The sequence below is a fragment of the Chiroxiphia lanceolata genome, chromosome 2, assembly GCF_009829145.1.
Source record: "Chiroxiphia lanceolata isolate bChiLan1 chromosome 2, bChiLan1.pri, whole genome shotgun sequence".
Classification (NCBI taxonomy): Eukaryota; Metazoa; Chordata; class Aves; order Passeriformes; family Pipridae; genus Chiroxiphia; species Chiroxiphia lanceolata.
The window spans coordinates 92,511,159-92,533,084 of record NC_045638.1 but is presented as its reverse complement, the minus strand read 5'-3'; the positions used below and the strand labels follow the sequence as shown (position 1 = coordinate 92,533,084).

General features: G+C 40.4%; 1 protein-coding gene across 3 annotated transcripts; it reads left to right on the top strand.

The window, feature by feature from the left end:
• The first annotated feature begins 1,738 nt into the window (after nucleotides 1-1,738).
• CD86 (CD86 molecule) lies at nucleotides 1,739-20,977 on the top strand. 3 transcript variants are annotated; one of them, XM_032680982.1, is made up of 6 exons: nucleotides 1,739-1,916; nucleotides 6,777-6,826; nucleotides 8,094-8,435; nucleotides 12,704-13,015; nucleotides 15,052-15,186; nucleotides 15,988-17,413. In XM_032680982.1, the coding sequence occupies exons 2-6, from the start codon at nucleotides 6,781-6,783 to the stop codon at nucleotides 16,005-16,007; spliced, it is 855 nt and encodes a 284-aa protein (XP_032536873.1). In that variant the 5' UTR covers nucleotides 1,739-1,916; nucleotides 6,777-6,780; the 3' UTR covers nucleotides 16,008-17,413. The 3 variants fall into 3 exon arrangements, with proteins under 3 accessions (XP_032536873.1, XP_032536872.1, XP_032536871.1); XM_032680981.1 differs by lacking the exons at nucleotides 1,739-1,916; nucleotides 15,988-17,413 and adding exons at nucleotides 6,468-6,661; nucleotides 20,473-20,977; XM_032680980.1 differs by lacking the exon at nucleotides 1,739-1,916 and adding an exon at nucleotides 6,468-6,661.
• The last annotated feature ends 949 nt before the right edge of the window (nucleotides 20,978-21,926 follow it).

Sequence of the window (21,926 nt, the reverse complement as noted above, 5' to 3'; positions counted from 1 at the left end):
GCAGCTCAGGTACACTGTGAATAACACTGACACTTGTGAAAGAATTAAATGTTCTTTGAAAGGGGAACTTCGACTTAAAAAGAGGAAACTTCTTCTGGACAGAGAGTGTTTGCTATGAGTAGCATAAACGTATTTGTGATAGGAAAGTCTGATTTTCTGTGTTCTGGGCTTTCTGCACATGGTGGAGGACAGGTACTGAGGACAGACGAAAGAATGAACATTTCTGTTGTCAAGACATACTGGGCTATTTTGCTGCCTCTGAGACAGGAACCTTGGAAAAAGAAATAAGGCCTTCCCTAGTATTGTAATAATGCTTTCAATTGAGTGTTTTAGACTTTTTTCTTTATCTGATAATGATTTGAACAGCTACAGATGCAAGCCTTTGTAATGCTCCTATGAACAAGTAGGTGCATACATTGGTAAAAATATAATTGCTATTAGTGAAGTGGCTCCACAGATACTCTCTGTTTCATTTGAGTCACAGCTGCTATCATAGCAGTTTCACACACATATTCCTTATTTCCTGGAGCAAGCTGACCAAGCTATAGCAGAATGAGCCAGAGCCCATTCTGTAGTGGCATCAACACAATATTTCCTGGATTCCTGGAGCAGGATGTTTATAATCAGGAACTGGGCAAAAGGACCGAAGTGGATCTGCAGGGTATTGTCTGATTATGCATGTTGTAAGGATACTGGTCTTAGTTTACAGCAGTAGATAGGAGAATCAGGTACTTTCTTCCCAGTTACTGCAATTCTGGTGATTGAAGGGAGGGAACCAAAACCAAAAGGCAAAATCTTTTCCTTTAGCTTTGTAAATCAGTTAATGTGCCATGAGAAGCACTGTGAGAAAACCAGTATGTGTCCCCAGAGTGATTTCTGCACTAGAACTGAGAGCAGAAGGGCTTGGCTCATTTAACTGCACTTCTGAATATCACATTTTCATTTAATAATTGAGAATAATTTATTGCAGGAAAAAGTAGCATCTGATCAGTGATCCTTTTGTTTGAAAAGCAGTATGAGGTTTGTGTCACATGCCCAGCTGCTTTTGAGAGACACTTACTGAAAATAAAGTATGCAATACCTGAGAACTAAGCATATAATACATTGTATGGCTGCTAATCCTTGTTAGCTGTGTTTGCATACAGGTTAGGAATCAAGTACAGATTCATCCTTCTGTATACAGTACATACCTTGACATCAGAGGTACCCTGCAAACTGCTGTCTGAGGTTATGCCTGCACTGCATTGTGTAGCCATGATGCTATTTCCAGGCAGTGTCCTGTGCAGAAATAGTAGGCTTGGAAGAGGGACAACCTGGGAATGGGCATTTGAATTCCCTCTTCTTCCCTCTCAAAGAGACTCCAGCAACTGTCTGGTTTGTTAATCATCTAACATCTCTAAATTGTGACCTGTATGGGAACAGGGTGTGCTCCTTCTCTGTTTCATTGTGAAGTCAAACAGTTTAGTGTGATTTGATGAGAAGTGAACCCAGCAATTGCTACTTCCCAGCTGACAAGTTTGCTTGACTAGCCTTAAGGCAAGTACAAGGGCTGGGAAAGGAGGACAGGTATGGTACCTGTGATGCAGAAGTGGTTCAAGCAACTTGCCAACTCTGTGGCCAGATGTAGCTTAGAGCGTGGAAAAATATGTCAACCTGACGTGTCCTTTAGGTGGAACTCAAACACCACAGCAAATCCTAATGAATGTCTAATTCTGGTTGATGACGTTCTTCCCCTCTGAATTTCCCCCACAGTTTCGCTTGCAGGGAGAATACTTTCGTGTCCTATGATTTGTGCGGTGGGACTGTGTGTCGTTAGGCAGCCGCTGTGCTCTCTCTCAGAGATACCTCACCCTACTTGTGGATGAAGAATTCTGCTTGCAGAAGCAGTGGAATGCTCCATGATCTTTGGACCAAAGGTATTATTTAAATAATTGGTGTTTCTTAGTTGCTATCAAAAGAGGAGTTTCTAGATGTCAGGGCAAAGTTATCCCAGAATCATAGTGAAAGTCATGGTTCTCCTGGAGATCTTGGATATAATAAAAGGATGTTACTTAGAGAGGGGATAATGGGAAAGAATGAAAAATCCATTCAGAAATGAAAAATTAGGGGGAGAGTTGTATTTTTTCATATAATAACAATATAATTAAACAATAGGCCCAGAATTTTTAAATGTAACTTGGTGTAAAAGATTGTTCTAAAAGAATGAACAATAGGAAAAATTTTGCGATCGTTTAAAACAGTGACACTTTCTAACTGGAGAAGCACATAGGAAACACAAGTCGCCTGAATAATGGTATGTTTTTAAAATGTGTCCCTTCATGGATAGTTATATGGTTGTATGGCACAGTATTTGGGTGAAGGGCATCACAGAATTCTCTGAACTTACCACGTTAAGAGAATTTTCTTAAATTGTGACTTCCTTTGATAACACTTGTTCAATCAACCTGTGTTTACATGGAAGAAGGCTGGTAAATGCATTTTTAGGATAATTTAATTTATTAGCTGCTAGGATAGCTTTCAGGTCAGGAGTGGAAAGTCTTAGTCAGAGATGTTCTGCCGCCAGGAGGCTCACAGCACTGCTCGTGGAACTACTCAGTGTTGCAAGTGGGTGGAAATTTCAGAAAAAATCCCCACATTAGAGAAGTCAAAAGAATGATTTACTGCTTTGGTCTTTAGTTTTGTTTTGAGTTCAACAAGAAACATGGGGCAGGAGCCTTCCCATAGAGTATGTGTACCCAATGTAAGAAAATAAGCTAATTACATCTGAGACCATGCAAGAAAGGAACATTTTGGAAAGAACTGAGGGGCAGTGAAGGAACTTAGGAGTCAAAGAGCACAAATGTGAGTGTCTTTCAAAAGCTAATGACTACATCCAAAACTGAAAACAGCAAAAAAGAGAGCAAATGAAAACCCAGACAAGCGTATTGGTAAAGCTCTTGTTTACTCCAAGACCTTTATGCTTCAGTGTGCCTATTGGGGTTTTACATGCTGGTTTTCACATGCTGGATTGGGAGGAACAGGAGACAGAAAGCACAAGCCAATCTCAAACTAAGTCACACCGAGCTTTCTGGCAATTGCCCTCAAAAGTAAAGGGAGTGAAGTTGCTGTTTTTCCCAAACATCGATTTTAGAGTTCTTTGTCACCCAGAGGCACCGTGACATGCAAACCTCATGAAGCTGAACAAAGCAAAGTGCAAGGTCCTACACTTGGCTTGCGGCAATCCCAGACACAACAGGTTGGGTGGAGAAGTGATTGAGAGCAGCTCTGCAGAAAAGGACTTGGGGGTGATGCTTGATGAAAAACTTGATGTGACCAGCAATGTGCACTTGCAGCACAGAAAGGCACATGTACCTGGGGCTGCATCAAAAGGAACATGGCCAGCAGGTCGAGGGAGGTGATTGGCCCCCTCTACTCTGCTCTTGAGGGACCCCACCTCGAGTATTGCATAAAATTCTGGTGCCCCCAACATAAAAAGGACATTGAACTGTTGGAGCAAGTCCAAAGCAGGGCCAGGAAGTTGATAAGAACAACTACCTTATGAAGACAGGCTGAGAAAATTGGGGCTGTTCAGCTTAGAGAAGAGAAGGCTGCATGGAGACCAAATAGCAAAGTTCCAGTATCTGAAGGGGGCTACAGGGAAGCTGGAGAGCGGATCTTCATCAGGAACTCTGGTGATAGGACAAGGAGTAGTGGGTACAAGTTGAAAGAGGGAAATTTAGGTTGGATATTAGGAAGAAATTCTTTACCGTGAGAGTAGTGAGACACTGAAACAGATTGTCCAGGGAGGTTGTGGATTCCCCATCCCTGGCAGTGTTCAAGGACAGGTTGGATATAGCCTTGAGCAACCTGATCTAGTGAGAGTTGTCCCTGCCCATGGCAGGGGAGCTTGGGACTAGGTGATCTTTAACGTCCCTTCCAAACCTTAACATTCTATGATTCTGGGAATCTATGATTCAGGACAGGAATCCCCCTGTACTGAGACAAGTGGGAACTGTTTCATGAGTTTTCTCAGACTTGTTTGGGCCAAACCAATCCAGTTGTGAATCAGGCCTGTAAAGTGCATGTATTCATGTGGTTTCTTCTCCTTTCAGTGATTGGACTGAAAAGATAGTAAATAAAGGGTTTGAGTGGGACTACTGGCTTCATACTGACAGAATTTCAATTAATATACTTCTCCATTTTTCATCTCTTATGTCCACACATGATTTGTACTTGTGAGTCATAAAGACATCTCCAGGAATGGCTGACAAAGCTTCAAAAGGCAAGAAAGACACAACACATAGCACTAGCCTTATTTAACAAGGGAAAATGTGTACCTCCCCATGGACTGACCTCATATTATTCTGAACATCAGAGATAATTCTAAAGCCATAGGTCTTCAAACCACTCTCATCTCATCTCATCAATTATCACTGGCACCATGAAAAAGTGCCACTTCCACAGATGGATGCACTCAGCCTGTGACCAGGAAAACTGCACATCCGTACACAGACCACAATGCTCTGAAGTGGAGCAGTGTGCTCATGCACTGGGCCATGGCCACAAAGAGGGCAGTTTGGTCTGCACCATTTGCCAGCAGCAGGCCATATCCTGAAGCTAAGTCTATCTTTCCTCTCTTACCTAGCCCCCATTGCTAATCAATTCTAGGACACAAGAAGACTTTCAATGGCCTGCAGATATAAGAGAGAATTGAGCACAGAATTTGTACTGAATATGCCAAAGAAATGTAAGAAGCCAACTGTGTAATTCCCCTTCCTTCAGCCTTCCTGAACACTGGCTCCAAGGATCTGCATTTGGTTGTTAAAGACATTTTGTAAAAAAGGGGAAGAAAAGCTGCATGCAGCACTGAAGTTGTAGCGTCTCGATTAATGATTCAGCTTCTCTCTATAAAGCAGCTCATGTGAGAGAAGCAGCTTGTAACACACTCAGTGACAAGCAATTCCCTCTGCAGGGAATGTGGGTGTAACCCATCTGCAGACTCATGGGATCCTTCTTCATGCAAGCATCGCCAGCAACATGCCTTCTCCTGGAAGATGGCAGCCAGGAAACCATGTAGGATCTTTGAGACTTCTGTCCTCACAGCTCCAAATATAACCCCTCAAGAAAGGCAAGCAAGTGTTATCTGGTATTCTTGCCTGGGTTTTGTCTCTCTCTCACTCCTATTTTCAGTTCCGGTTTTGGTCTTTGCTCCTGTGAGACAGTCATTGCAAAACATGCCCAGCTATAGCAGTACATTCTCTCCACTTATGTCTCCAGTTGCTAAATTGTTTTAACTTCTCCTCTTACACATCTGCATTGGATAAAAAAAAAAAAAAATAGGGCTATCCTTTATTTTTTTCTTGACTGAAAGCAAAAATTCTTATTTATTTGCTGAGAAATAGTTTCTGTAGTTTTCAGTGGCTTGGCACATGCCTTTTTATTTAGGCAGTCAGTTGTGTGGTTTAATTCAGTGGAGCCCAGCCTGGGAAGAAAACCCCTTGATAACAGTTCACCATGTAGTAGGGCAGCCAGAGCAGAAAGAGGATGACCCCTGTCTACAACAATGGATTCTGCATGAGCTCTCCCTCCCTTTCCTCCTCTTCTGCTATGACAGCTGGATCACAGAAAAAACTATCTATATCCTCTGAGACAGTTGGACTTCTTTTTCCCTTTTCCTAACAAAAGGCAGGATGAACCTGGAAAAATTATTGGCAGTTCTGTACGTTACAGTACACACACAAAAAATATGTCAGTGGACTGAATGGAATTCTGTATTAAATAGAAGAAGAGACCAGAGACCCAGGGTAAAGACCCAAGTGTACCAGCCTAAAATAAAACATGACGAAAAATGGGGAACCATCAGGAAACTGACAGCAGACAGCAATCTCACTGGTTTTAAGTAGTATGACAGCTGGAGAGTTTTCACATCTGCTCCAGCAAAACAGGATTCTTTGGAGCTGTTTAAAGGAGGAGAGTGAAGGATCTTGGCAAGGATAGTGTGGAGGCTTCTCCCAGATATATGGAAAATGCACACAAAAAATACAAAGGCGCTGCTAAAACGCAAACTAGCAAGCACAGGCCAGTCAGATGAAGGTGCTGTTCTCTGACCAGTGCATGGGAATGACATTTGGCTGTTTACCAGGATTTACCATGAACCCAAGCACCCAGAGAAGTATTTGCTTATGAGACAAATCACAGGATTTTTTTCTTTTTTTCTAAAAAGATACCCCTTTTTCTTTACCACAAACTATATGCTGTTTAGCCTCAACTTTTAAAATCATACAGGATTTCTCTCCATTACTTTTACTGTTGTGAAGGATAGGTTCCTGAAGGTCACACACTTCATCACTTCTGGTAGCTGACATCATCACGCCGTCTCCCCCACCTCCTCCTTCTGTGTCACCCTCTCCTCCCCCTCTACTTTCAATTCCCCCATCTTCTTCCCACACTACCAGGTCAAGCATGCTCCCCATTCCTCTTTCCCCTGCTTCAGGCGTTCTGAGTACTTTTCTTGCCCGTTGCACCCTGTGGACTCTGTGTTCCTCCCATGGCATACACAGTCTGCAGTAATCTTGCATCACATCAGCTTCTCTGTAAACCAGAGATCTGCCATGCCATGCTTGATGTTGTTGCTGAAGGCTGAGAAACACACGGAAGCCCTTGCACCAGTCTATGGAAAAAGGTGAGAGTAACTTTCTCAATACTCTCTCTCTTGCTAAAACTTTTTGGTTTACCATTTCTTTGGGAGTACTGGAGTGTTTTCAGCCTCTAACATATTTCTTTCCTCCTTCTTACAGTGTCATGGAGGTCTGCATATTCTTCCTTTGTGCTATGATATCTGTTCCAGGTAAAAGGCACATTTTTAATCGTTAAAACTGTTTTGATTTTGTGTGTCCTGCTATGGGATACTTTCTCATCCACTAAGAAGCTCATTCCTTAGTAATAATTCCATTGCACAATCAAGGTCATATAGCCTATGCGTTGTATTTAAATTGTGTGCAGGTACTCTATAAAATATATATAGTAAGTACTTTCTCTCTTCAACTTTATATCTTTATATTACACTTATTTTATGTTGCTCTTAAATTTTCAATTTAAATCTGTCTTTAAAATGTGTGTATATCACCTGTGTGTATTATATAGAAGAGTAGTATTAAACTGGAAACTGACAGTTTGATATGGGACAACTGGAGTTTTAGGCATCTGCAGAGATCATTTTGCAGTCTGGTGCTCTAGAAGAACAGTCAAAACTTTGCAGCAGGAGAGATACTGTAAATCTTCTCCACCTTTTGAACACAGCAGAGATGTTTGCATCTTCTGGGACAGAGGACTGCATTTCTTATTCCAAGAAAAGACAGTCCTCAGAGCCCTTTGCCACCCATAAAAATGGATATGTGCATGGATGAAAAATTCATCCTTTGTATAATATGGTTCATCCTTTTTTTGCAGGAAGGCATAATTTTGTTTATTGACCATTTTTGTTAACAAGATCAGCAACAGAACAGTTAAATCTGACATTTAATCTGTCATTAAACTCTAGATTAATTACAGAGCAGTAAAATCTGACATTTAATTTGTCATTAAACTTTAGATTAATTCTTCATTGAGACTGAAAGTATTCACCTGTTTCTGACCTTCTGGTCATACATTCCCTAGACACTCACATTTACCAAACAGTGTGTACTTCACATCTTCTTCAAAACTCCAGTGCCGTGTTGTTTTATTAGGAGAATGAACTCAACTTTTTGAAAAGGAGTTGTGCAGCTGTCTCTTCTGGAGCAGAATTTCATGTCACTCAGAATGCTACGAACAAGAATGGTTTGGACCTTAGGCCTGCAGATAGGTCTTCTAATGCTCACAATCTCTGTGTGGTAAACCTTCCTGGGAAAGTAAAATATAGGAAGAAAAATAAGAAACAGTTTTATAACCTGAACTCCATAAGACTAAGTGTGTCAGTTTGAACAACTACGTGTCTTGTCATACCTAGTGGGAGAATTTGTGTCTAAATGCTGGTGGTTTTATTGCCACTGCCATTAAGTGTTGCCTCTGTGAGCCAAGCTTGGTGTTCTTTTGTAGCTGGTGGAAATCTCAATTTTTCTCTCTCTCTGTCTAAGGTATTGCTGCCAGTGTGCATCAGGTGAAGGCATTTCTCAATCACACTGCATACCTATCCTGCTATTTTCCAAACTCTCAGAAAATTGACACGAGGGACTTAATAGTTTTTTGGCAAAAAGGCTCTCATAGAGTGGTGCACGAAGTATACTACGGTGAAGAAAAACGTGAGCACCTTAGTCCTGAGTATATAAATCGCACCAAGGTGGATATGGACAAATGGACCTTGCAATTGTTAAATGCAGGAGTTAAGGATGAGGGACACTATGAGTGTATCGTACAGCACAAAAAGGAAGGACCGCCAAAGGTCATACACACATCTGAGTGCTCACTGCACATCATTGGTAAGTAATCTCTTCCAACTGCCATCTGCTCGGAGGGTTTTGGGGGGATTCTCTGTGACTTTATTCAGTCCAGAAATATGGGTCCTGCCTCCAAGCCACTGAAAATGTACCTGCACAGGAGCAGAATTTCTAAAGATGGATAAGAGCATTCTCAATAGGAAATCCTTATCTGTGAACGAAAAGTACTCAAGTAGAAGTAAGCAGAAGAAGTAGAAAATGAGGCAATAATTTGCTCAATATTACATGATCCCTGATTTCCACCCTGTCATATTTTACAGTGAAAACCATTCTGCCTCCTTCCTCTTGCCTCCTGCAAGTTTTATGACTTTAAGGACTCTGGAAAATAAACTTTCTTTGCATCTGATGCACTACCTTCTATTAAAAGTAGCAGTAGTTATCATCGTTGGTGGTACATTAGAATTGAAACATAGCAAGATCTCTGCAAACACCCAGCTATTTTATGATCATATAAATCACAGGGAAAATAAAGAAAAGAACAGCTCGCATGGAGGAGTAGAAATTCATATGTGCAGTTAAAGGAAAACTGAAAATATCTCTGAAAAAAAAAATGCATGCATTAATGAGATTCAACCTGATTTTTTGCACCAGAGAATTTTTTGTAATAAGAGGAAAAGGCAGTAAATCTTTTAACAGGGAAATGGAAATGAGGCACCAATCTTTTCCTAATATTTTCTAATATTTTTAATAATTCCTAATGCATAATCCTAATGTTTTTCTATTTTAAACTATTCTGTTAGTAACCTTTAACAATATGCCCATGTTCTGTCTTCCACTGTGATAGTGCTAGCCATTAATAATAGCAGCTTCTAACTTCCACTGGTGTTTTCAGGCTTCAGCATACTAATCTAAAAGAGAACAGGCCATGTGTAACTGCAGCCAGAAATGGAGTACCAGGATATCTGAGCCTGTTTAGCTTTGTGTTACCAGCAAGTGTTCCCTCGATCCACAAATAGAAAACCTAGATTGTTCATTTTGATTCTCCCAGGATCTACTTGACGAGCATTTTCAGTGAAGTTTTAGAACTCAGAAACTCATAATGTGCACTCAGTATCAAGGCCTCCAATTTAAGAGATGCTTAGCATCAATTGCTCAATTAGTTCAAACAGTTAAGTTAGTTATCAGCTTAGCCAACATCTGAGCAACATGTTACAGATATCTCATATTTAAGCACTAAGACTCTCCTACACCTCGTAAGGTTTATCTCAGGAAGACTGTCTGAACTATGTGCTGTTGGGTTCCTTCCAAATGGCTCTCTGTTCAATAAATTCCTAAACAAAGGAGCAGTATAAAACCATATTTTTTTAAAAAAACCATTCAAAATAATTAGAAGAAAAATACAAATGTTGAAGGGAAAATACAAATGTTGAAATGTACCTGTGCTTACATGCTGTTTTTTAATTAGAATCTCATATCATGCATGGAGGGCTTTTTGTAGTTTGGCATGTCGCACTTAAAATGGACTTCAGAAAGATTGTGTGCTGTACAAGAATGATAGGGCAGTCACACAAAGCTATCTAGATCACTCGATAACCAAGCCTACTCAGAAATACTGAAGTAGCTTCTAATACAGTTTATACCAGTTATTTTTATATATTACATTAGTACCATATACAGATAGCATGAAGCTGTGTCAGGGGAGGTTTAGTTGGATATTAGGAGAAGGCTTTTCATCCAGAGGGTGGTTGGGCACTGGAACAGGATCCCCAGGGAAGTAGTTATACCACCAAGCCTACCAGAGTTCAAAAAGTGTTGGGACAATGCTCCCTGGCACATGATGTGATTCTTGGGGTGCAAGGCAAGGAGTTGGACTTTGATGATCCTTGTGGGTCCCTTCCAACTCAGGAGATTCTATGACTCTGTAATATGTATGTTGTATGTATTGTGTACAGCCAGGATGATATATAATAACAATGAACTCAGATCCTTCTCCAGAAAAAAAGGGAAGGCTTCACAATGGAAAACTTTGGCTCTTAAAACATGCAAGGTAGAGACCACGGTGACAAGCTGCTTAACTGGAAAATCTGCTGCAATAGCATGTCTGCAGTGCATCTTCTGGATGAATCAATAAGGGAAGTAGGTGAGGCTAGGGAAGCTGTTCAAAATATGCACTACTCAAAGTGCTGGAAATTAAGCTGATGTCAGAAAAGAGACTTACAGTTTGTGACCTCATCTGAAAAGGGATGTTGAAAAACTGTAAAGTATGAAGAAAAGCTCTACCAAAATTATCTGAAGGCTGGAAAAAATACAGTCCAACTAGAGATGTTAAAATAACAATCTGATTACCTTATAACACAGAATAATGAGAAGACTCTTGTTTCCAAAGTGTGGGAACCTGAAATATACATAAAATACTGGATATTAAAAAATTCTAAAAGGGTTAATTAATTCAGTGATAGTCAGTGTCTGGAAGCAAGTGAGAAGTAAGGCACATTGTCACTTGAGAAAATAGAACAAAACCAAGTAGGATAATTAAGCCATTGAGAAAAATAGTAAGGGCTTGATGAATCTGCTGTCTCATGAAGTATTGAATCTAACCCCATAGCCTTTTTGGAAGATGCTATCTTTAACTATGAAAGATGTTCTGAAATGTGCTTTTCTGTTAACAACAAAAAACTCACATATATGTAGTCCACACCCTGCATGCAACCAACATCACTTTTCAGTAAATTGAGGTTCCAGAAGCTATAAAACAGAAATGCAGAGTATATTCCACTATTTCCACTTGCTTACTGTCAATAAGATTGAAACCCTTAAATCACTTTGATGATGTGACAAGTCTCACAGCCATGGATTACAATCCTGCCATCTCTATAAAATATCAAGGAGAGAATAAATTCTCCAGACCAGAAGTCTGACAGCAGTCAGCTAAGCAAGTCAGACCTTGAGGAGAAAGAGAAAGCTTGAGCTTTCCTGAGGGACAACTTAACTAAATTTTGGGGTATAAAAAGGGGGAGCTTTTTCAATTTTGATTTCATATCCGTGGAGTCTCTTGGGGGGATTTAAGTGACTAAATTAAATCCTATTCCCTGTGTGCTAGGATAGAGCAAATAAAAGCAACATCATGTTTCTTCATTCATCCATATTAAGAATACCGTAGGGCAAGGATTAAATCCTGGATCCAACACACTGAATGTCTGTTCAGCAGAGTGAGACCCTCTTAGGCACATATTTTTCTAAGAATCCTTTTCCCCTTCTTCAATATTTCTCCATATTTTCTTTAGTCCTATTGGCGCTAAAATAATGAAGCATTTTCAATGAAGTCTTGAGTCTGTTTCTTGGGATTTGTTGCTGATTTTTGGGAAGGGGCCGTTGTTTGGTTTTTTTAAGTTGCTGTATGCCAACATGTAGTCAGTATTATGGCTACCTTCTCTCCTTCTCCTTTCCCATCAGAGTCTACTATTTTTAATATGACCTTTTAACCAGAAAAATCCTGGTTGAGAATATTTAGATTATTTAAGAGAAAGTAGTGGTTAAAATCTTCTAGTTTTTCATTCGTATTTTATGTTCAAATGGTTCTTCCCAATTCTGTTTCACTATTTCTTGCCTGGGAAACTTGACTTTTTAAAGCAATGGGTGTGTTTTTCATTGACTGCAATGAGTACCAAGTGACACAAAGTAAAAAAACCTTATGCTATGGTCTTTTCTACCTAAAAAGCTAAGCTAAGGGAAGCCTACTACCAAGCTCTGATGAGTGAATTACTTTATATGCTGCAAAATGTTTGCTCACAATACTGACAGACACCAAGGATATTTCTGCTCATGACAGCCCTGCACCTCCAACTTACCCCATCTGAATTCTCTCGGATGATCTCTTTCTCTACATTTCACAGTTACAAGTTTGTGGTTTTCCCCTTACCCATTCAGGAGGTCAAAAGCAGGCAGCATTGTGTCCCCTTCCCATTTTTTGCTTAAACCCTTACCCATAAGCAGACCAGGTTTGATTATTCTAAGGTGTCAATGTGTCTAAAGGAGGTCGGAGAGACAGAGGCCCACTGTCTTCCTGATCAGACTTACATCCTTGAAACACCCTGAGGACAAGAAGCAACAAGTCTACATATGCACCAAAAAAACCCAACAACAACAACAAAAAAACCCAACCATTAAAAAACCCCTTCTTGGAACACCCATTGTCTCCCTGAAGAAAACTCTTTAGAGTTGTTTCTGCCTGAAAATCTTAAATAATTCACAGGAACTGTCAGAAATGTGGTATATCTGGCTCATGATGCTTTCTCTTTGGTCTGTTTCAGCCAACTATAGTCAACCTGAGATAGCACAGCTACACACTGGGGAACTAAAGCCCAATGGATACTTGAATCTTTCCTGTTCGTCCATTGGAGGTTATCCAGAGCCCAAGGAGATGACGTGGCTAATTTCATATGAAAACACAACATACAAGCATATGCCTCACGTGGACATCTCACAGGATGCTGTAACAAAGCTGTACAATGTTACTAGCAAGCTGAATATCCCAGTTCCTACAAACAGCCTCACTAATATTAGCTGCTTGCTTCACCTCAGAGAGCAGCTGGGAATCCTTGTCTCAGCGCCACTACACATTGGTGAGTCTCCATTTGCCCATTCCATTTTTGCATGGGTAGGAGCAGGGTGTATTGCAGTAGAGCTGATCACAAATAGCAGCATAGTCAGGGCAGGGAACAAACCCTAACTCGCAGTAGCAGTTTGTTACAAGGGTTGTATGTTCTCCACCTGTTTGCCACTGAACTCCCTCTCTTTTCCACATGAGAAATCTTATTACAGCAAGGAGAGGGCACAGAGAAGGAAGGCTACTGTTACACAATCCAGAACACATCATCCCTATTCATCTCTTCCCTAGAAGACGCTGTAGTAGCAACAAAGCAACCTGGATGTCTGGATTAGGCAGCAACCTCCAGAGGTGATAGCTTTTGAGAGAGGTTGACACTTCACAGACTCAGAGAACTGTTGAGGTTGGAAGAGGCATCTGGAAATGATCTAGTTCAAACACTCTGCTCAAACTAGGGTCAATAGTTAGCACAGGGCCTTATCCAGTTGAATTTTAAATACCTCCCGGGATAAAGACTCCACAACCTCTCTCAGCAAGCGTTCCAGATTTTGACTACCCTGACAGTAAAAAAGGGGTTTTTTCTTCTGGTTTAAAGTACTTGAGCTGCTATTCTTAATCATTCCTTAGAGAAAGGCAGAAGGCAAAACAGAAGAGCCCCTTGGACCATATTTGGTTCACAAACTGCCAAATAGACTGTGCTGAGTTTAAGTGTAAAGGCCATGAAACTTGGACTTAGTATTAGAAGCATTCCTGGTGGTTTTCATAACATTTGGCAGAATGAAGTGCACATTCCAAAATGACTATTTGGGGATTTTTGTTCTCTGAGATTGTGTCTTTTTTGAGACACCTCTTGCAAGAAGAAGCTGGGGACCTGAGTTTCAATATGACTTTACTGTTGGATTGTCTCAGGGTTCCACATGACTGATCCTTTATTTAAATTAAAGCAGTATTTTATTTATTTTCTGGTACAGGAAGACATCTTTGGGCATACTTTTGTTTGTAAACTATGGCACAAGCACATCAAAATAAAGACAATTCCCACTTTGGTCATAAGTTTGTTTGTCTTGCACATGTCTCTTTAAGAGAATGCTGAAGATGAAGAGCTGTGCTTCAACTGACAGGAACAGGGAACCAAGAGGGAATGGCAGCATTGCAGGAAAGCCTGCCAGGGTAGTACAGACATGCACTTTCCTTCTGCAAATGTAAAAGAACCTTGCCACTTTTTCTGAAAAATTTCTACAGTGCAGTTTCCTTAGTATAAATTTAGCTAAAGAGTTGTCAATGGCAAACTGCCTCTAATGTCTGTGAATTCTAGGACTTTTAAATAATATCAAAATACAATCCAGAAGTCTTCTAAGGTTTGTTTAGCTCTACACATTCCTTGTGAATGTTGACATGGCTATATTAGCTATATTAGCAATAATGCTGCATCCTCCTCTTCTCAATTATTCCCTCCTCCCTGGCTTTATGAAAGTAGTCACCTGATAAGCAGAGATGGTAAGAAACCAGAAACACCACATAAACATAAGTTTTGTTTGGCAATAACTGAACCTCTATCAGCTGCTAACCCTACCAACCAAAACCTCAAAAACACAAAAACCAGAAATAGAGGGAAAGTCCTTTGCATTCCCTGCTACTTTCACATCCCTTCCAGCATTTCATTAGGCTTTGACCATCATTTGCAACAGATGCCAAGTAGTAACATATCCGAGGTTCTTTGAACTTGCACAGTAGCATTAGCACAGTAGCTGCCTCCTAGGCTCTTGTATTAGGTTGTCAATCCCTCACATGTTACCCGAACCTCAGAAAGAGTGCTTTGCCTTCCTTTTGCTGAAGTGATGATTAAGACCTGGTAGTTTGTCTAGGTTTTGGAAATGGAAGTAGAACAATACGGATAGTGATTTATTGACACTATTAAAGCACTGTAAAAGCAAAGGATGCTGAGGGCCTTTACCTAAACTTCTAAGTCACTTAACTTTGGAATAGAGTGTTTAAGCTAATGTCACCAAATTAAATCTTTCCTGTGTGAATCTTCTGTGTTTTCTTATTCAGAGATACAGGAGAAAGAAGTGGAACAAGTAAATATAAATTTCTCTGGCCCGCTTATAGCTGTGGTTGTACTGGTCGCACTTCTTCTGGGTTTTGTGATATTGAAGAAGAACAGAAATATCTTGTCTACCAACCAGAGTAAGTTATTACATGTCTTTCTGCTCTACCATCCCTCAAGTCATAGATTTTACCCTTTGTAATCATGCCTTTACCTTCTTTACAGGTAAAGAGAGAAAGTTAGGTTTCATGTTGGACTTAAGCTAAACTTCCTAGGACAATTCAATTCCTGTAGGACAATTTAATTCCTACAACAACTTAGTCCATCCTGCACCAAGTCAAAACATCTTTCTCCTGTCTTGTCCTGGGATCTACTTCTCCCTCTTCTTTGTGTTCTGTGAGGTTGCCATGGCACCAGCTTACCACCTTTTCCTGTATTTTCAACCTTTTTTTTACTGGATTTTGAGTAGATTTGGCTCCTAAAAATCATTGAACTGCATAAATCTTTCTTGTCCATCACTACTTATAAGAAAGGTGGAACTGGGGAAGGGATGAACTTGCATGAAGTGCAAGGATCTCCATCATCACAGAGCTGAATGATCACCACAAGCTGCCCACGCACTGGACTGGAAGAATCATCTTATACTAGGAACAGAATTTGATCTTTGCATTGCATTTCTCTATTTTCTTCCAAGACTAGTACTCAGCAGTCCAGGGTTTGTTTGGCACAGAAAGGATCCTCATGCTGACATCAGAGTCTATTCTTCTTTGTAGCAAAAGGGAAATGCATTCCTCAGTCAGTCCTGTTTCCTATACAGCCAAGGGCCCTGATCCCCACCTCATTCCTTTTTCCAAATTCTAAGATAACCGAACATTTACTATTAACTCTTTTTTGGCTCCTATTTATCACATTTCTGTAAATCACATATCCATCTATTTTAGGTATCAATCTAGCAGTCTAGAAGCTATCCAGCTTGAAACTGAGGCCATCAGCCAGACTACTGACAGAGAACTGCCTCAGCACACAGCAGGACCTGAGGTCCTATGTTTTTAGAGTCTCTGCCAGAACGAGAATCCTCCACAGATGCCCTACAGAACAACATGCAGCGTTTTGTCTAATAGCTGAAACCTACTACCCAGTGTTCTCTGTTTTTATTTTTGCTCCAGGATGGTAGTAAATATGATGCTCTGCCTCTCTGCATGACTACATTTTTGATGTATCTTTTATTGTGCTCTTTGAAAATGTAAAATCCTGACAGTGAATGAAGAAAGCAGAGCTGCATGGGTTATGGAATGTCTCAGAAAGAGTTGGGCCACAATCTGTGAATCATAACCATTGCTGCAAACAGGCAGGCTATTAGTCACAAAATCATAGAATGGCTCGGGTTGGAAGGGACATTAAAGATCATCTAGTTCCACTCCCCTGCCTAATCATGAGGCACAAATGCTTTTGGCAGAGCCAGTGTGGCTCCGTGTACCAGTAACTTTCTTGTAAAGCTTCATGCCAGTAAGAGGAACTTCAGGGCACTTCCCCACCTTCTGAGAAAAGTCGTGCAATTCCTATCAGGCATTTGAAACTAGAAATAATCTGAAGGCAATACCTGCTTTAAACATAATTTCTGATTATCCTAATTTTTTTAAATATCATCCAAGCTTTATGTGCCCAGACAGTTAGCACTTCCATGCTTTGTTCTTCTGTATTCTGACCGAATGCCGTAGTAGTTGTTCAGGTGGATGCAGGGATAGAAAATGAAAGCATGAGGTATCATTCATACATGTGTATATCTAAACATACAAAATTAAGCTGAGCAGATAATGAAAAAATATTACATGAGTAGGTCGTGTTCCAATTTGGTTGACTATGTTCTCCCCTTGTTAATTTTGCTTCAAAACTGAAGATAGAGCAATCTATACACTGTAGTAAGTTCAGCCATAGGAGATAGTTTTACCTTTCAGAAGATTCTTTTTTGCTTAAAATGTGCTGGCTCTCCAATCTTGAATGACCTCTGCACTTCTTCAACAGCACTGATATCTTTCAGGAGCAAGAACACAGCAGAACCGAGACAAAATTTTTCTGAGGTCTTGATTGTGTTTGTAGGTCTGGCATTTTCAGAAAGAGCAGGGACACAGGCATCATATTCTCAAGACAAATTTCAGCTCAGAATTGCAATTTGGGGACATAAATTCTCTACAGTTTCTCGTGCATGCAAATATTCTTTTCTGTTAAATGATATTGTGAGTTGCTAGATTCCACCTCAGTTTTTACTCTTTTTTCAAGTGTGTCAGAGAAATGCATGTTCTTTTGAGTTACCTAAACTATTTGGGAGTCAGTTTATTAAGCTATTACACTAACATTCCAAATATTTTGATTCAGATTCATATCATTCAAATGTTATTAAAAGTTAAATGTTTTATTTTTATGTAAAAGTTTATACTTGCTAGCAAACTTATTTAATGATTTATTAAAACATATGTCTTTTTCTGTGTTGCTGTTTTTATTCTCCTGCCATTAAAGCAGTATATTGGGGAATACTGACATTTGGTGTTCTCAGGGAGGAAACATTTCCAGAATTACTTCTTGAAAACAAATGAATAAAATAAGTATTGATGAAATGACCAAGAATGGCACAACTGGAGGTTTTCATATGTTCATCCGTGGAGCTGCTTCTATGTGCACAGATCTGTGTATACATACCTCTTTGATCTACTGACCTATACACCTCAAAGATTAGATACAAATCTGCAGTCTGAAAATTTTTGATTCTATGTTGGAGGTTGTCAGATATATCTCCAGTGGGTCACATAATCTTCTCTAACTCTTGATGCCATTTGGTTCCTTAATCAGTGCATGCATTAAACAGTCAGGTGTACTAAATCAGATAGACACTCACTAGATTTGTATTGTCTCTCCTGCTTTTTTTGACACATGCTGTAATTCAGTTCATTTTTTTTCAACATTTTCCCTTCCCACTCAAGTCATCCACCTCAAATCCTTACTAACACTGAGGTTGTCAGAACAATAGTCAAACCTTACTTTGTTCCTACCCAAACAATGAGCCCTGTGGGTCTTTTGTCTTCCATATGACTAGATTCACACATGTACACATATGTTGTTGTACTCACAGTCTTGGAACTCTCCTGCTGGTCCCCAGATTCTGATATGCTGCTTGTCTGGTCAGCTTTATGCACTGAGGGGAAAAAAACATCACCAACCTTTCATGTTTTTCTATAGGAGAAAAACAATAATCAGTTCCTCCACAATGGATAAGGGATCTGGATATTCCATTTTAGGACTCAAGAGTCCTATAGCACATTCACTTAGCAGAAAAAAATAATCCCAAGCACTTGGCAATTCAACAGTTTTTGCAACATGCTTTAGTACCTCTGAGGGAGCTTTTCACCCTGATACAGTATTTGCTGTCACTATCTGTAGCTGCAGCTAGTGGAAAAAGTGACATGGTGAGTTAGGTTTATCCTTTGACAATTCCCTTCCATCATTAATTTGTTCCTAATTGGTGAAGTTGTTTGTTTTCCTCCTTGCCATCCATCTACTTTAGGCTGCCAACCTTCTTCTATTACCTGCTTAATTTCTCTACCTCCTCTTATTCTTGCTCTTAAAATCAACTCTAATTCCCTCCTGCAGTTAAAGACATTTAAGGGGAAAAAAGCAGATGGGCTTCAGGGAAAAATCTTAGTTTGTCTCTTTCTGTTCAAATGCATTAATCCTCTGCACTAGCAGGTGTAATGAGCACAGTAGCAAGGCACAGGAAAAGCATGGCTGATGTGTTGGTATTTTTGTCCTCTATACATTCAGATTTCCGGGCTCTCTCCTCACACACTTCACTTTTTTCTTTGGCAGCGTACTTTCAGTCATTCAGTGACTCTATAAACATGGCAAGCAAATGAATAAGCATACGCCCCTATGTACCACAGCATGTAACAACTTCACTTAAAAACACCATTCCTTTATTTTCAGGTGGAACATTATGAATTGCAGAAAATACTAACAAAGAAATGGCAAAGGTGTGTTAAACTAGTATCCAATGACCTAAAGTAAAATCCTGTCATCAGACTTAGAGTTCTGATAGATTGCTTCAGGTTCACTGATTAACCAGCAGTGAATCACCAAATAACTGAGACTGGAATGGACATAGGGAGATTGTCCAACTCAACCCCCTGCTCAAGCAGGGTCACCTGGAGCAAACTGCCCAGGTTCATGTCCAGACAGCTTCTGAATATCTCCAAGGAGGGAGACTCCACAACATATCTGGGCAAATTGGTGCAGAGCTCAGTCACCCTTCACAGTAAATGAGGGTTTCCTGGTGTTCAGAGGGAAACTCCTGGGTTTCAGTTTGTGCTTATTGCCTTTGGGCCTGTTACTGGGCACCACCGAGAGCCTGGCTCGGTCTCTTTTGCACCCTCCCTTCAGGAACTTACACATACCGATGAGATCTCTCCAAGGCTTCTCTTCTCCAGGCTGAACAGTCCTGGGGTACTCAGCCTTTGCTCAGATGAGAGATGCTCCACTCCTTTAATCATCTTTGTGGTCCTTCACTGAACTCTCTCCACTGTCCATGTCTCTTGCCTACTAGGAAGCCCAAAACTAGGCACAGGACTCCAGGTGGTGCCTCACCAGTGATCACCTCCCTCAGCCTGCTGGCAATACTCTCCCTGACGCAGCCCAGATACTGTTGGCTGCCTTTGCCACGAGGGCGCACTGCTGCCTCATCTTCAACTTGTCCACTAGGCCACTCCTGTCCTTTTCTGCAGAGCTGTTTTCCAGATGGTTTGCCCCAGCCTGTACCTGTGAATGGCATTCTTATTCCTAAGGTGCAGGACTTTGAATTTCCTTTTTTTTTTTGAGGTCCCTCCCTGCCCATTTCTCCAGCCTCTTGAGATTCCTCTGGATGGCCATATGACTGTCTGGTGTGCCACTCCTCCAAGTTTTCATCATCTTCAAAGTTGCTGAGTATACGTTTGCTCCCAGCATCCAGGTCATTAGTGAAGAGGAAAATCAGTTAGTTTTACTGTAAATTCCTTAATGTCACCAGTGCTACTGCTATGGTTAACAGGTGACGGAACAGTGGAGTGTTGCATTTCCAGAATATTCCACAGTCACTTCTGAGAAGATTGTCATTAACAAAGTATTTCATGGCAAATGTCCCTTAGTGGATTTTTTACCCTTTCATGTGAATTATTTGCTATTGGAGGTTACATTTAACCACAGAAATATGGTAACTCTATTAAAAAAAATCTAGTTCTTGTGTGTATTACCTCTATGTTTTGTTTTCAAATTCTTTTTCTTTCTCCTTTCCAAACTCAGAAGGCAACAAGAAAAAAAATATATTAAGTACTTCTCTACACTGGAATGCTGGACTGTCATAATTCATAACTGATCTCTCTTTGGTTTTCTGTTTTCTGCACTAGGAGGGCCATAATGCTGAGACAGGGAAGGATTTAAGCAAGACATGTTTTCTGATCTCACGACTGACTACCAGAAGGTTTTCAGGAGAATATCTACAATTAGACAAGAAAGTTGGTGAAAGTTGAGAAAGACTTGGAAATGAATGAGGTCTGAGAAAGTGTAAGGAGAAGAGTAATACGCTGGGCTGGGTTGCAACAGGAAGTGCACGTGCATCAAGTGCAGAGCTGCTTCACAGGCTCCAGGAAAGCTGGGAAAGGCTACTCTCCAGACAGCAGACATGCCACTAGCAAGGAGAGGTTCTGCACAGAAGTCCAGAAATCCAGAGTACACTTAGAGCTGTTGATGTGCCATACCTCCTTACATACTTCTGATATTTATAGCAGATATGCAAGATCAAATTTTCCTGCACTTCCTGGTTTCTTGATACTGACACATGCATATTTTTTATCCATTACTTTTGTTAATACAACTCTAAAACAAAGAAACTAATGAAAATCATAAAAATTATCCCTATTTCAGAAGGACACAGACCTAGGAAAAAACAGAAAGATGAGTTGAGGATAGCTCAGACTGCAGTTACATACCTACGTGCACAGCTGATGCACTGTGTATATTGCCTGCCCTCTTCTGAAACATGCTTTTGATTTAACTTGTACAGGTGTGAAAATGAGACTATGACACAGAAGCAAAGGAGAGATCTTACTTCTTTACCTTGCACTGTTAAATGCACTACTGTATCCAGAACCATAAGTCATATCTCAAAAAGATGTTAAAATATTAGAATTAGAAAAGAAGTGATAAAAAGTGACTGAGGCTCTAGAAAGCATGTTTACAACGTGAAGTTTATGGAGTTCAACCTATACAGACAATGAAGAAAATGAAGAAAGGACCTGATGAATCTGTCTGGTATTCCAACAGTTGAATTGACTGGAGATCCTTCCTGCTGAGTGACTCACACTGGGGAACTCAGAATTGGACACAGTACCAGAGGTGTGGCCTCATCGGTGCTGAGTAGGGGGGAATCATGTTCCTTGACCTGATGGCAACACTCCTCCTGATGCAGTCCAGGATACCATTAGCACTCTTTGTCACGTACGTTCAGTGCAGTGTCCACCAGGAGCCCCAGGTCTATTCCTGCAAAGCTGCTTTCTAGCTTGTCAGCTCCCAGCATGTGCTGATGCGTGGAAAGGGGACAGAGAAGCTGAGTTAAGAGTCAGAGTAAATCAGGTTTCTTGAATGTATATGAAAGATCCAGTATATACATACGTGTATGCCTACATGTTCGTACTGTGGAATAGAAAGGGACTGATTTAACAAAATATTAGAGGGAAAACAAATTATGATACCTAGTAAGAGATTCTATGTGGAAAGAAAAGCCAAGACAAACCCAAGGAGAGAAGATGCTCAGTATCATATTCCTTATCGCTAGATAGCTTTTTAAAAGAATTATCAGTGG